This window comes from Dicentrarchus labrax, unplaced genomic scaffold (assembly GCF_905237075.1).
Source record: "Dicentrarchus labrax unplaced genomic scaffold, dlabrax2021, whole genome shotgun sequence".
NCBI lineage: Eukaryota > Metazoa > Chordata > Actinopteri > Moronidae > Dicentrarchus > Dicentrarchus labrax.
The window spans coordinates 24,090,660-24,104,842 of record NW_026136702.1 but is presented as its reverse complement, the minus strand read 5'-3'; the positions used below and the strand labels follow the sequence as shown (position 1 = coordinate 24,104,842).

General features: G+C 41.6%; 1 protein-coding gene across 3 annotated transcripts in view; it reads right to left on the bottom strand.

The window, feature by feature from the left end:
• The window catches only part of LOC127376176 (ras and Rab interactor 2), a 49,029-nt gene that overhangs the window by 12,392 nt on the left and 22,454 nt on the right, over nucleotides 1–14,183 (bottom strand). For all 3 annotated transcript variants that reach the window (XM_051422828.1, XM_051422837.1, XM_051422848.1), the window contains 3 exons: nucleotides 9,956–10,028; nucleotides 7,295–7,386; nucleotides 326–1,963 (listed from right to left, as the gene is read on the bottom strand). In XM_051422828.1, coding sequence (XP_051278788.1) covers nucleotides 326–1,963; nucleotides 7,295–7,386; nucleotides 9,956–10,028 — 1,803 coding nt within the window. The remainder of the gene's footprint in view (nucleotides 1–325; nucleotides 1,964–7,294; nucleotides 7,387–9,955; nucleotides 10,029–14,183) is intronic.

Genomic DNA, 14,183 nt, shown 5'->3' with positions numbered 1-14,183 from the left:
CTCAATTATTTGTGAACACACACAAAAATGACTCCAACCAGCCTCCCAGTTAAGTTGAGGAGGAGGTCATCATGCTTAAAAAAAATGTTGCCATCGAGCAGTCCCAGCATGTCAGCAGTAATCTAACACTTGACCAAACCTTTAGGCACACAACATATACCCTTAATCACTAGAATTAAAGCATTAAGCTGCCATTGGTTCCAGAAAGAGGTAACAGTTACATTTGCAGTGCACAAGCATTGCTAGTAAAACTAGTTAAGTACCAAGGTTGACAACATAGCCCTCAGAGCTAGAATAAAACATGGTGGAACTATTTGGTACTCACCGATCTGGTCTTCAGGAATGAGGCTCTCGATTGGAGGCTCCAGCTCGGAGCTCTGTCGCAGATAGCTCTTCATCTGTGTGATAAACTGCCGCAGAGTCTGCACCAGCTCCAGTCCAGAGGCGTAGCCCTGCCAAGCCTGGGTTCCTGCACCCTCGCCCATGTAGCTGAGGTAGTCCTGCACCAGGGAGCCGAAGTACGAGCCTTTATCCCTGGACAGCTCCATCACCCTGCGGATCGCCCTCTTCTCAGGTGTCAGCAGCGAGTTGAAAACACCGCTCATCTTGCGTAGGTGCCCTCGCAGGGCATTCTGCAGGACCAAAGCGCTGGCACTGGGGCGACGCTTTGTGCGGTGGCCCGGTGGCACCATGGTCAGGTCCTGGTCTTGGTCCTGGTCGCTCTCAAGACTCACACCATAGTCAGGCTCCTCTTCGTCCTCATCGTCCTCATCGTCGTCGTCCTCTTCCATGCTGCAGTAAGGTAGGTGGGATGGTGGGAGGGAGAGGGGGAGGTGGGTGTTGAAGTCAGCCACAGTGGGGGGGCTGGGGTCATGGAGAGGAGGAAGGAAGAAGGCTGAGGACTGAGAGAAATCCAGAGAGTCTGAGGAATCTGTGGAAATGCTCATGTCACTCAGCCGCTGGCCGCCGCCGCTGCATTCTTCGACTGCTTCCTCTTCCCCTCCTGTCACCTCTGCCCGTTTGCCTGTTGTAATCAGTGAAGGGTCTGGAGGACTGCTGGAGTCCTGGGCGGGGGTTCTGGTAAGATTACGCCTGGACAGTTCGGCCCTAATAAGGGCCTTTTCAATGGTCTGGTCCTCTAGCGCCAAGTGGCACTGGGCATCCTCCTGGCTGGATGATGGTGACGCCTTGGCCCGACGTGGGGAGGAGGAGAGAGATGACAGAGAGATGGGCAGGGACGGCCGGGGGATGGATATGGGGGAACTTATGCTGAGTCTCTTGGGAGGGGAAGATGAGGGGCTGATGCTTAGCGAGGAGCCCAGACGAGAAAGGAGGCTGCTGCCCCTCTCTCTCTCTTCCCCCTTGTCCTTGGGGACATTGATCCAAGGGATTTTCTCGGGCATACTGCGCTTTCGGAGAGGAGGGGCTGAGCGTCGTGGCGCAAAGCGAGGTGGGGGTGGACGAGGAGGTGGGGACCGTGAAACAGTGTCTGCCACACTGAGCTTCTGACTGCTGCTGCCAGTTTCACTGTTATCGTCCTGTAGCTCTGTGGTTCTGCCAAGGCTCTGCAGGTTACTCTGACCTGACTGGCTGCTGTCACTGTGATCTGAGCAACAGACCTGAGGACCCGAGTGTTGGGTGTCCTTGCTGTTGGTTTCTAGGCTGTTGCTAATGGGTTCTTCCCTCAGGCCTTGCTTTGCTGTGCCCGGGAGAATTGAAGTGGAGCTGTCGTCGCTGTCTGGTTGGTGAACCTTTAGGAAGAGAGGGTTGATGAAGCAAAGAGCTCCATTGGACTGGCAACACTCGAGCTCAGATGGTGTGCGAGTTCTAAGCTGAGGGCGCCCTGGGATGGTTGCCAAGGAGACTGGTCTCTGGGCAGGGGGAGGCGGTCTGTCCGGAGCAGCTATTCCTGACAAGGAGAGTGAGCCCTTCCTCCTGTGACACAACTGAGCGTCCCAGAAGCCTGTGTGAGACAGTGAGAGAAATATTCTACCTATATTTGGTGGGCAGGGTGTGATAAAACAAGTAAGTGCCAAATATAATATGTCTGGGCCCTGTCTCATCCCCGGGGTTAGCAATGCCATGAGCCAAAAAACATTTGTACAATAGTACAGCGTTACCTTGGCCTATCTTGGACCACTGATTTGGTAGCTGCCTTTTCACCAGCTACTAACTGTTTAAGCACTGAACTCCTATGCAAAGCAAACTCTGGATGCAGTAGAACTAGAGATATTCCATTTGTTATTCAATGCATCCTTCTTCGTTGTTAAAACCTGGCACGTACATTAAACACAATAAAATCAGGGGTACTAGTAGCAGCTAATGTAGCCTGCAGCCTCCAGCCTCAAGCAGAAATGAGGACTTAGTCTTTAGCCCCAACTGACGCTGACTAAAGTGATCACTTGAGGACAGTTTATAAGACTTATCAGAAAAGGCTTCATTTCCACTTTAACAAATACCCATTTCAGTTATTTACAGTAGATCATGGAACAAGCACTAATTTTCAACACCAACAATTAGAAGTGTGACCGTATCATAATTGGCACTAATTTGGCATATTCAGTTCATAACATATCTTATTTTGGTTTTGTAAACTACACTAAACTAAAGAACTAAATAATTATAGTCTCAATAGTCTAATATGGTCTAAATAAAGTCTATGTCAAGGCATGCAGGAACATACATTCAAACGTGTTGCAACCGGAGAGCTTTGAGAGTCTATTAGTTGTTGCCAGCTACCAAAACTATGCTAATGAGACTGACTAGTTCATATTATCATCAGTCCTATAAAATCCCCTGTTTGGGACCACAAAGCTTTCCTAGCACGCTACACCAACACCAAACAAAGGGAAGTGATTACTCAGAAATAGTGTCACCATTGTTGACAAAGATTTATCTGAAAATAGCTCAGGTAAAGGTATTTGCAATAACTAGAGGTAGTCTAAAACAGACTGAGGTGTAAATGCTTCTCCCCACAGCCCGACAGCAGATTCAGACTCACAATATTTTTTCTTCACAAACAGGGTTTTGGAATTTAGTTGGGACAATACTGACTGATTACTTTCTGACCATGTGCAAATGCTTGAACAGCGAGAATAATAGCCTAAAGGTGACTGTTTAGTGTTTTTCAAAGTACATGGATCAACAATTTCGCTTTTGTTCCTCTCTCTGTACCCCCCAAAACTCTGGCACACATTGAACCGTGTTTTGTGTACCCATACACCCCTACCAACAATGAAACAGTCAGTTATCAGCTATTTGTCTCCCGCTGTTCTTTTGGTAGCTGAGAATTGTATATTAAAAGCCCATCGCTCTACACCACAGTGAGTGGCAGCAAGGAAAAAATATATTGCAAAGAGATTAACTTAAATATGCCCACTTATTATTTTTCCATTCCCAATGACTCAATGCAAGTCAACTGGCCTCAAAAAACCCTCTAAATGCTGCTTAGTGCAAAATCACTGTTGTTTACTTTTGCAGTCTGAGAGGATGAGCCTCCTGGAGAGCTTTTTCCTAGCAAACAACAAAGAGCAAAATAGCACTAAACTACTGCAACACAACACTTTGTGGAGTCCAAGCCGTACCAGACAGAGCAAAACAAGACACACGACAGCGGGAACAATACCGCATGAGGAATACTAGTGCCAGACACAGAGCAGCTCCTTCACACAACTACAGAGCAGAAAAGAGAGGGCAACAATACTCACTGTGATGCCGAAGCTCAGTGACACACAGACGAGCTGTTGATCTCACGCTCGGTCTAACTCCTCTGTACACTTCTGATGGTGTCGAAGAAGACGCACTGCTGTATCTGCACAAGCTGAAACTCGACTGTCTCCTCTCTCTCACTCACGCTCAATCTCTGTTATGACTCATCCTGTTAATGTGTGTGTGGGAGGGCTGTTAGTGCAGTAGTCCCACCCCACTCACTCCCTTTCAGTAGAAGTTGCGTGATCTGTCTTTCTCTGAGACACTTTGACAAAGTTTTTCCTATGTTCCACCTACTCTACTCTTGTTTACTCTCACTTCTATTAATATCTTCTGTTTTCTCTGTTGTCAATATTATATGATTAGATACAGTTTTGATAATTCTGATTGTTTTGTTTTTTAGACATTTCACAATTTGTTTTTTTTACACTTCTAACTCTGTGGAATAATTTTGATTACTCAGTTAAACATAAAGGTGTGTTCTTGCAAGTATATGCAAAGCACAGCAAAGTGCTGCTGTACAGTGTTCAAACACACACACACACACACACACACACACCTGGGACTGAGATCAGAGGAATGTGGTTTGGCGTGGTTGATGTAAGAACTGGGAAAGTCAAGGGTAAGTCAAGAGCAACTTCTAGAGAACTATAACAGCTGAACTGGAGCCAAAAATAGATAGCTAGCACTCTGTATGGGACATAAAGTCAGTCACTTTGGTTCTTCAGGAGCTGGAAATATTTCAAAAACTTAATTAATGACTGGGCTTATGTAGTATTTATAGCCAATATGTAGATCAAACATACATATAATTATAACATGCCAATGTGTGTTTGTCCCTGATTTCCGTGCTGCATGTCTCTTACCATGCTCCAACACTTAAGCTGAGTGATAAAAGTGTTATCTCAAAGGTCAGAAGAGGTCTACAAGAAGTTGGGACATAAATTCAATCTTGACCTTGGAAATAGTTGTTTATCAATCTTAATTCAGGATCAACATACTAGTTTTTTCTGCAGCTTTCAACTACCCCTAGCAGCCTTCATGAAGAACACTTCATGATGTTAAATCCAGCCATCTGAAGTTCCCAGGTCATTGTTTAAAGACTACAGGATTAAATGTTCAACCAACTTCAACCCATTTTCTTCTCTTATTTATTATGCTACTTTATTAGCAAGACATAGCACTTTTGAAACGAAATGCTAAACTATCAAAATTGAAGAACCAGCTTGTTCAAACTGTGCCACTGACTGAGCACTAGATAAATGCAATTTGCCTCTTGTGCTGTTCAGTCAAAATACAGCAACTAATCAACCAAGCTTCAAGGTTGGATTAACGACAAAAGCAAGGGAAAAGCAAGCAACTTCTTCAGAGCGCCATACCAACAGGCTATCTGTATGGCAATAGGTTGTGGTAATAAGGTTGTTCCCATACCAGTACTGGAAATGCCTCCGACGCAGTCTAAAATGCTGGATCGGGTATCGTCAAGTATACAAGTCTATGTGCATATCCAATATCATGTCATTTATTATCCCCAAAATGGATCCCTGCTACTTCCCAGCAGCGCCCCATTTGCCTTACCCTAACCCTATCCAATGTCAGTCTTCATGCCTAAACCTAACCAACCCAAATAAATTAAGGCAACCGGTACTAGCCAATCAGAGTGAGAGTAGGACGGGTCATGGAACACAATGAAAGGAGAACGTTTAAAAAGCTTTCTGATGCAACACATACACTATGGGGACAGTGAAATGAGTTAGTTAAATGAGCCTGGCTGATCCCGACCCAAGCCAGGTCTTTAAAATAAAAGCCATGAAATTTAAATTCAAATTATGCAAACTGACATATATTGAAACTGGGGCTGGATAGTATTCCAGTGTAGAAGCACTGGTTGGTTACTGGGAATGTGTGAAAAATAAGTTGGGGGAACAAGTGTGTGCCTGGTTGAGCTTCTCAATAATCATTAATCATTTTACTTCATAACTTCATAATGACCACAGGGGCCTTCACAAGGGATCACAAAAAGATGGCAAACTGTCTCCTATACCCAAATGTCATTACAGGTGGAGAGCCATGTAACAGGTAATAGGACACTGTGAAGACGTCAGAGTCAACAGTACTCTTTTATCATCTGTCCCGGCCGTAAATGTTCGTATGTACGTCAGAACTGCCTTTTGGATCAACCATTCACTGCCGCTCAGTTACCTCCACAGACACAAAACCCACCATTGTGTCACCTCACTCAACAGGAACCCTTTTATGAATGAGAGAGAGAGAGAGGCACTAAGAATACAAGAGAGGGAGAAATAGAGAGACTATGTATGTCTGTAGATCATTCGAGACCACATTAAGGGGGGGGGTGTCATCAAATCATTGTGTGTCACCTTGAACTCTTTAAGAGGCTTTCAGGCCGAGGGGCACTTGAAGTCCGGCGGAGTCAGCTGAGAGTGCACATAATAGCTCAGAGCTGAGTCACAGCAGCAGAGCCTGAGTGGATAGAAAGGTCACTCTGAGTGGGTTATGAAAAGGGGAAGTAGTGTGGAAGACAAACTAAACAACATCTACACACTTTTAAACCACTATTTTTCCCTCAGCTAAGTTAAGTAAGAAAGTATTTAGTATAAGATAGACGAAGGAGCTATAATTTGACATAGTGCTCCCTCTTTTAAGAAAAAAATACATTGATCAAACAATGTTGTGATGATAACCATGGTCTTCATTACAGTAAAACTTTCCTCACACTTTTTTGGGATGGAGGTGTCAGATTATATGAATGAAAATGTCCAAAGTACTACTGCTGGCAGGGGAAAAAACCCTTCAGAGGCACCCAATCCCGCCTGGGTCCATGCCCAGCCGTGCAGCAGTGATATGCGCCTGCAAGAGACTTTTGTCCCTCGGGGTGAGTCATTTAGCACTGGCATGCCGTTTAATCCTTCAAGCGCGTGGGGGGGGGGGCAATATGGTTGAGATGGGCTTTACGAGTGTCACGCCTCAGGAAAAAAAAACCCTACACTTTTACAGACAACAGATGTGGGATAGAGGAAAACACTACTTTTCTGAATCTGCAAGAGGCTAAAGGAAGTGAACAAACCGGTTTGAATGCCAATACCATAAATGCTCCACCCTGAAGTGTCACTGTTGATTCAATAAGGAATATTTATAGTTAAAAAATACCTCTACACACATGAGCTACTATGTTCCCTTATCTTTTTATAGATTATAGGGTAACCCTTTCTGGAGACTCCCATGTCTCCTTGACCTACTACACTATATTGTTACTACTTAGTATTGTCATAGGAACACCTAATGATGGTCATTTACATGCCTACTGGTTAGCCAACCTTACACATACTGTGTTTTCATACTAGACTGTTAATTTGTGCATGTATGAACTGCAACATCAGCCCACTTTGAGCTAATTGTTGAAGCATGATTACTTGTATCCATTGTGTTTTTTATCTATATTCTGTTGTTTTCTGCTGCAATGGAGTCAAGAAACTTCATCTCCATATGTCTTTCAGCCTGCCAGACATTCCCCCAACTGCATGCTGGTCTCATAAATGTAAATATTCAAAATGAGAAAACAAACCTGCTCCAAGTTTAGCAACCTCCTCGAGATCAGCAGACGTCCTGGCTGAAGCGATGGCCTCCGGAAGCTTCAGAGTGAAGGGCAACACATCCCTGAGAAACAGAGAAAAGGTCGGGTGAAAGGGAGAAAGATTTGGTCAGCAGAGAAAAGTGAGTTAAGGAGGGCGGGACTGAAAGCCTATTCCTAAAAAGTGTGTGAGTCATTCCGTTGTAAAAGGAGTGTGGCTTATAGCCTGGGTGTGTGGTGCTGGCTGAACCGTATGTTCAACCACACAGCCGGAGGGTAATGCGTGCCTGCTGCTTTCTTTTACAAGACCTTTCAGAGTTTCCAAAAGCTTCGGTCAAGTAAACCTGAGTGACCAAAGCTTTAAATTAGTGACAGTGAAACCTGGACGCTTTAAATGTGACAGATAACTAAAGCATTATTGTGCAAATGATGACTACCAAAGACACAGAAAGTGACCTAAAAACTGTGTAGATATAAATGTGAAATAGCAGTGTGGGTATTCAGGAAGTATGCAATGTAAGTATTTTGAATAAATAAATCCAAGGTATAACTAGAGTGTAAGTAATTTAAATATACTAAGCTGTCTTTTTTTTTTTCTTTTACCTTTATAGCACTACAGAACAGGTTTTTTAATGTTTGTCTCGTGCCTGCTCACAAAGACTGACCTGCACATGGATGACACAATACTCAGTCTTGCCAATGTTTTCACACTATTTCACAGGTCTACAGGTGGCATTAACACGGATAGAAACTAATGAATAGTGCCAAAAACAGATAGAAGATGTAAAAAAGGATGTACAGGATACAGGATTTTAAATACTTTAAATACTAAAATCATCTTTGTTTTATGAGGGTGGAAAAGAGTTCAACATGTTTCTTAATGTATGTGTCCACATGATTTCCATGCTTAGCAGAGAACCCACTGACTCATCTCACCACAGCATGAAAATAAACACCTGAACTCCAAAAATCTGTAAGTTATTAATTACAATTAACTTTCTTGGAATGCTGCTTTATCTCTTGACCCACCTGCCCGAACCTGTGATATTTCCAAGCCCAACCTGCTGGTCGATCGGCATCTGTCACATGGTCGGTGTAATCTTTTCTCCCAGTGCCCTTATAAATGCATTGTGTTGTTGCATAGCAAATATTATTTTTAAAATTAAATACTCTCAAGTAGGCTTGTCTTGTTATCATTTTCTATTTTTATTTGTTATTATTTTTTACCCATGTGCCATTCAGGATGTGAGAAGGGAGGGGGATTTTTAAAGACTTGAGGGACAGCTGATGAATGCTTGCATGACCTACGTTAGCCTATTATGTAAAGGCTGAAATTCTTTGTTAATCTAACCTCAAGTATTGAAAGACAAAAATTTGATCACAAAATGAAAATGGCAATAACAGATTATTAAGGAATTTTCACAAACCTGTCAAAATGATGGACCACAAAAAAAGTCTAACGCAACCTCTGCTTTCAAAACAAAAACAAATACAGTCTCATTCTCTGTCCTGTGTGAATAACACAACAATGAGTACAGATAAAACAAATCTGACTCCAGTTCTGGCACCAGTGGTGCTCTGTGCAATGGAATAGTTGTACACTTGTCGTGTATTTATATTCTAACTATATGTATCCATCTAAAAATAGAACTCTGCTTCCTTGTTCAGATTAAGGTTAAAGGTGGAATATTTTGTGCTTTTTTCCATCTTCAACACTTCCTTCTTTGCCTTTGTTGTTATGATTTATAGTTTAGCAAACTTAGACCCTTTTCTACCCACATAAACAGTCTATAAGAGCTGTGGATTACATGATTATGGCAACGTAGTAGATTTGATTTCATACATCAATATACACTGTGTGTTTGTCATATTGTACACAGTGCACTATTTTATATAGAATATACAATTTTATATACAATAATATATAAATATTATATATTTTATATACAAAAGAACTGTACACACCAAACCAAAGCAGCCCCTGTCAACCCCAAGGTGCAGTTTAAAATTTAGACTTTCTTTTGCCAATATGTTACAATAGGATATGGTGATACATATCATACGTATCACAATACAGAGGTTATGATTAAATATTGTAAGGCGATAATTTCATTTTAAAACTTTCATAGAACAAAGAACACACCACCATATCCATACAATCTGAGTTATTTATCACAGTCCCTCTAACATCCAACACCCAACATCATAGTAATAATTAGAGTGGAAGTGAAATGGCTAAAGACAGATTACACACTGCTATCTAGCAATCACTCAAGTACTCAAGTGTATCGATATTTTCTGATCACACAGGGCAAATATATCATATATATTATGTTATATATTACATTATATCATTGCACAAACAAAGCAAAGTGTCTAAGAATAAATCATGGTGAAGGGACATTATTGATTTTTGATTATTCACAGTTCCTGTTTACAGCATAACCATGGGTTAGGCTATACGGATAGAGAGATGGATGGATGGATAGATGGATGAATGGATGGATGGATAGATGGATGATGGTGTAAATCTCTTCTGCTTGTGTTAACCAATTTATTTCAGGCATCTTACCAAAAGCCCATTTGCCTTGGACCACATCTGTGTGGTTTGCATGTCTTTCAGTAATCATTAGTAATTCTAAGTGATGAACTCACCTGCTTATGCAGCAGAAGGCCACCAGACGGAAAAGGTCTGCAAAGCTCAGGCCTGATCCCTCCAAAGAGAAAGCTGTAGGAGCACAGAACAACATGATCAAGACACAACGAACTGTGAGAGGAAAAGCATGTAAAAAAGACAGTTTGGTCATTTCTTGAATCTGGTTCAAAGAAATGTGAAGTCCTGTGACTTTGAGCAAAATAATCTAAACAATGCCTTTACTGACAATACAACAATGTATGATGTTTTGACTTATGTCACTGGCAAGGGAAAAGAGGACATAGCTGAGAAAAAGCACAACAGCCACAATGCATGCAAAGGAATGTTTACAACATTTTCTATAATCCCTGGATTAACTTGAATTCCCGTAAGGATAACAGAGTCAGATTGGTATTATAATTGCCATATAAATAATGTGAATAAATGGCAACAACAATGAGTGTGGTGAAAACCACTTTCCCCATGTGGACTCAAATTGTTGGTTAATAAATGTGTAAGAGAACACACAGAGAAAACAGATCACACAATTTGTTAGGAGGAGCAAAACTTGCGTGCGTCCTGTTGGTAATATACGCTGAACGAGACCTTGTTTTCCTTACAACTTGGCATGCAGTCACAACAGCTTCAGGCCTCTGGCACTGAACTCAAATGTGAACAAGATCTGGGTGTGGCTAGAGAAACCAGGCATTTACGTGTGTACGTAACTGTGTACATAACTGTGTGTATAAGACAGAGAAAATGAGAGATGTGTTCAAAGTAGCTCTACACAATTAATCGCAATATTACTGAAATCTCAATATGGGTTAGGGTTAGTAAGTGCAATATCCAAACCACAATAAGCTGCATTATAATGAGTTACTGTAGTTCTGCAGAGATGTCCTGGCCTGAACCTGTTTGGTACAGACCCCAACAAATGTCACGTCACATGATTTTTTTTTCACAGTTGCAGTATCTGTAATAGTAGTTTTATTACCATATCATGCAGCCCCAGTTCAGAGTAAAAGGAAAGAAAAAACAAAGACTTGTATGAGGTGATCTACACTAGTCTTAGGCAGTCATGTCTTTATAGCAGACTTAATCCAGAAGAGTTGGAAACAAATGTTTAATAAGGCGAAGGATGCAGAGAGAGCAAGAGAAAAAAAGATGTTCAGACTGTAGGGAATGAGGGAATGAGGGAAGTGGGTTAAATTCAAACATGTGTCTTAGATGGCAGCGTGCCATCCCATAACTTACAACTGTCCTCATCTATCTCAGATCTCCCATGAGCTCCAATAATCATACTTAGTGTTGTTTAAATATTGCTTTTTAGAAAGTTTAAGATCTCTTGAGCTAAGTGTCAGTTAGCTTTCGTATGTGACAAACTAAACTTTAGACCGCACTCATTGCTGCAGTACAAAGGTCAATTTCTACACAGCATTTCATTTATTTAAGCTTTTAAGGAACTAAGAGAGTGAGAGAGTGATAACCTATTGTACATTGATCCAACTGAATGGTAAGGTGTAATGGTAAGTATAATCACTATACTACTTGCGTTAGGAGTACTGCTTGAAGACTGTTTAAGTTACCTAAACAGCTGGATTTTCGCTTTGTCAGCTAGCTTATTCTCTATGTTAAGATATAGTGGAGACTCGTCTAACACAAGGTCAACAAGGTGTGATAAAAAATAACCACGTGATTTTAGTACTTAAGACAACCAAACTGTTTACAACTGCATTGAGATTTGGACTTGGACACATGGCACATTGGCAAATCAGACTTCTTTTTTGCCTCACCTGCACAAAATATGTCCCTATATCTGGCACACACACAACAACTATTATCTGTTGAAGTACTCAGGCTGTAACAGGCCTCATCACAGTTTAATACGTTTCTGAGTAAAATGAGTCACATACACTGACAAATATTCATTTATTGCAGGTAGACACTTGGCAGTGACGCTTTTTTTTACTGTGGTGATACAGAAACAAATGTGAACAAAGCTCCATACCGACAACCCCACCAAAGAACCTTTAAAAGAACATGAACATACAGACAGAAATATTCTGCATTCATACACACTAACCAGACTGTTAGTCAGGCTAGTGGCTTTATGGACACAAAAATAATTACATTCCAATCAGCCTCCGCTTTACACTAAAATAAGGTGAATGAACATGGTAAACGCTACACCCCATTAGCATTGACACTGTAGTAGTAGTAGTAGCATGCTGACATTTGTGTATAGTTCAAAGCACAGCCAAACAGTGTTGCTAGCATGGCTGTTGACTCCTGTCCAATTATAGCAACCTGGTTAAGGTCAAAAAGGGGAACAACTCCTGACTCCCACCATAATAAGTTTACATGTCTTGTCTTGTCCTGAGTGTTCTGAATGAAAACAGCCGCTCTGTTAAAAAACGTGTCAGGTACCAGTGAGATATGAAATATGAATCAAGAAAACTGGATAGACCCATGAGTTAGAAGGCTTATCAGATGACAAAACACTGCACAGTGGTTTATAAAAGTGATTCCCCACCAGGGGTACTTGTATCCCAGGGGGTACTACTGCTGTTGCCAAAGGCAACGTGGAAGGATGGAGGGGAGCTCCATTATTCAAAGCTAAAAGTAGTAGATAAATGGCTGAATGTCCAGTTTCTATCATCTGGAGTGGTAGAATAGCAGTGCAAATGTAAACCTGTCCAAACTGACCTAAACATGTACAGTTCAACTGTATAAAAACAATAACATTCAGTTTAAAATCAGCTCAAATGAACACGTCAGGAACATGACCCGTGGCATTGATGAAGAGGCACTTTAGCTCATCAGACAGTGCTGTGGGGGTACACTGGAGCAGTGGTTCCCAACCCTTTTCCTTCAGGGACCCCTTTTCTGTCTTTGAGTAAAATGACGACCCCTGACTAAGTGACACATTTTATGGATCGTAACAGTACAGAACAACTGATAGACCCAATAAACCCAAATAGTGAACACAGGAAGTGTGTCTAAAATGAGCAATAATAGATAGTGTGCTGTGTTCTTCCAGCAGATTTATAATGTGACATCATTTCTTTGCACAGTTATAAAACCTTCAGGTTTAAATGGACAAGTAACTGTAGTTCTTGAGAAATCTAACTGTGTTTAACAAGATCATTCTTAACCTAAAAATAAATTTCTCAAATGAAAGCAGAATAAAGAATGCTGCAGAATAAAGAATTAAACTACATTTAATGACTTATTACTAGAACTTACAGGGTTTTGTTTTGCATGAGGCCTCTCTCTCAATGAATTGACCACTCTATTTATATATTGTGTATTGTTCTCATCAGAAGAGAGATGAGAAGAGAGACATCATTGACTTTGTCTACACCTGTAACCAGCAGCCAGAAGGTGGTGATTCAGACGCAGCACATACTCTCACTAGGTAAGCATTTGGAAATTCCAGTGTGGTGCCAATAGAGACGGGCGTCAGCGCACACAGGTACAAGAGGAACACACTGCACATTCAGAGCAGTGAGATGTTTGGTTAAAAAAAATCCCCATTTTTCATGTAACTAAAAATAGAACACAACAAAGAAGAAGAGAGCAGTGGAATTGGTGAAACTAATGTGGATGGGGCGACGGAAGAGGAAGTAGTCAGTTTAAAGGCAAAGCCTTCAGGACATCTCCCGGACAAAGATACAGTGTATTGAAGCCTCCGGCACTCACTCTAGAACAAAGCCTCACCCAATACACCCAGAGCTCTGTCTAATGAACTCTAAACACCCCTTTACCAATACCACCGTCATGTTCTAAATGTGGTCATTTAAACTGATTTTAAACTGGACACTATAATTCTTTTATACAGTTGAACTGTACATGTTTAGGTCAGTTTGAACAAGTTTACATTTGCACTGACACTCGACCACTCCCAAGTGGAAGAAACTGGACATTCAGCCATTTATCCATTACTTGTAGCTTTTAATAATGGAGTGGGGTGCAAGAACCCCTGGCTGGGAATCACTGCTGTATAGACAACAGAAGGGATGTTTCTCGCTAGAGGTCTTACTCAAAACACGTGTATTTTGGTGTTTATAGTTTGGATTTATCCAACGTTTCCACAAGCCTTGGTTGGTTTTAATCGCACCAAGCCACATCTAGCCATTCATCCTTGTTTCCAATGCATCCTCACAGCAGGGGAAACAGTGTCATGCTGCATTGTTGTGGTCCAGTTTGGTAGCAAGGCCAATCTGTGACAGTCTCTGCCCTCATGTA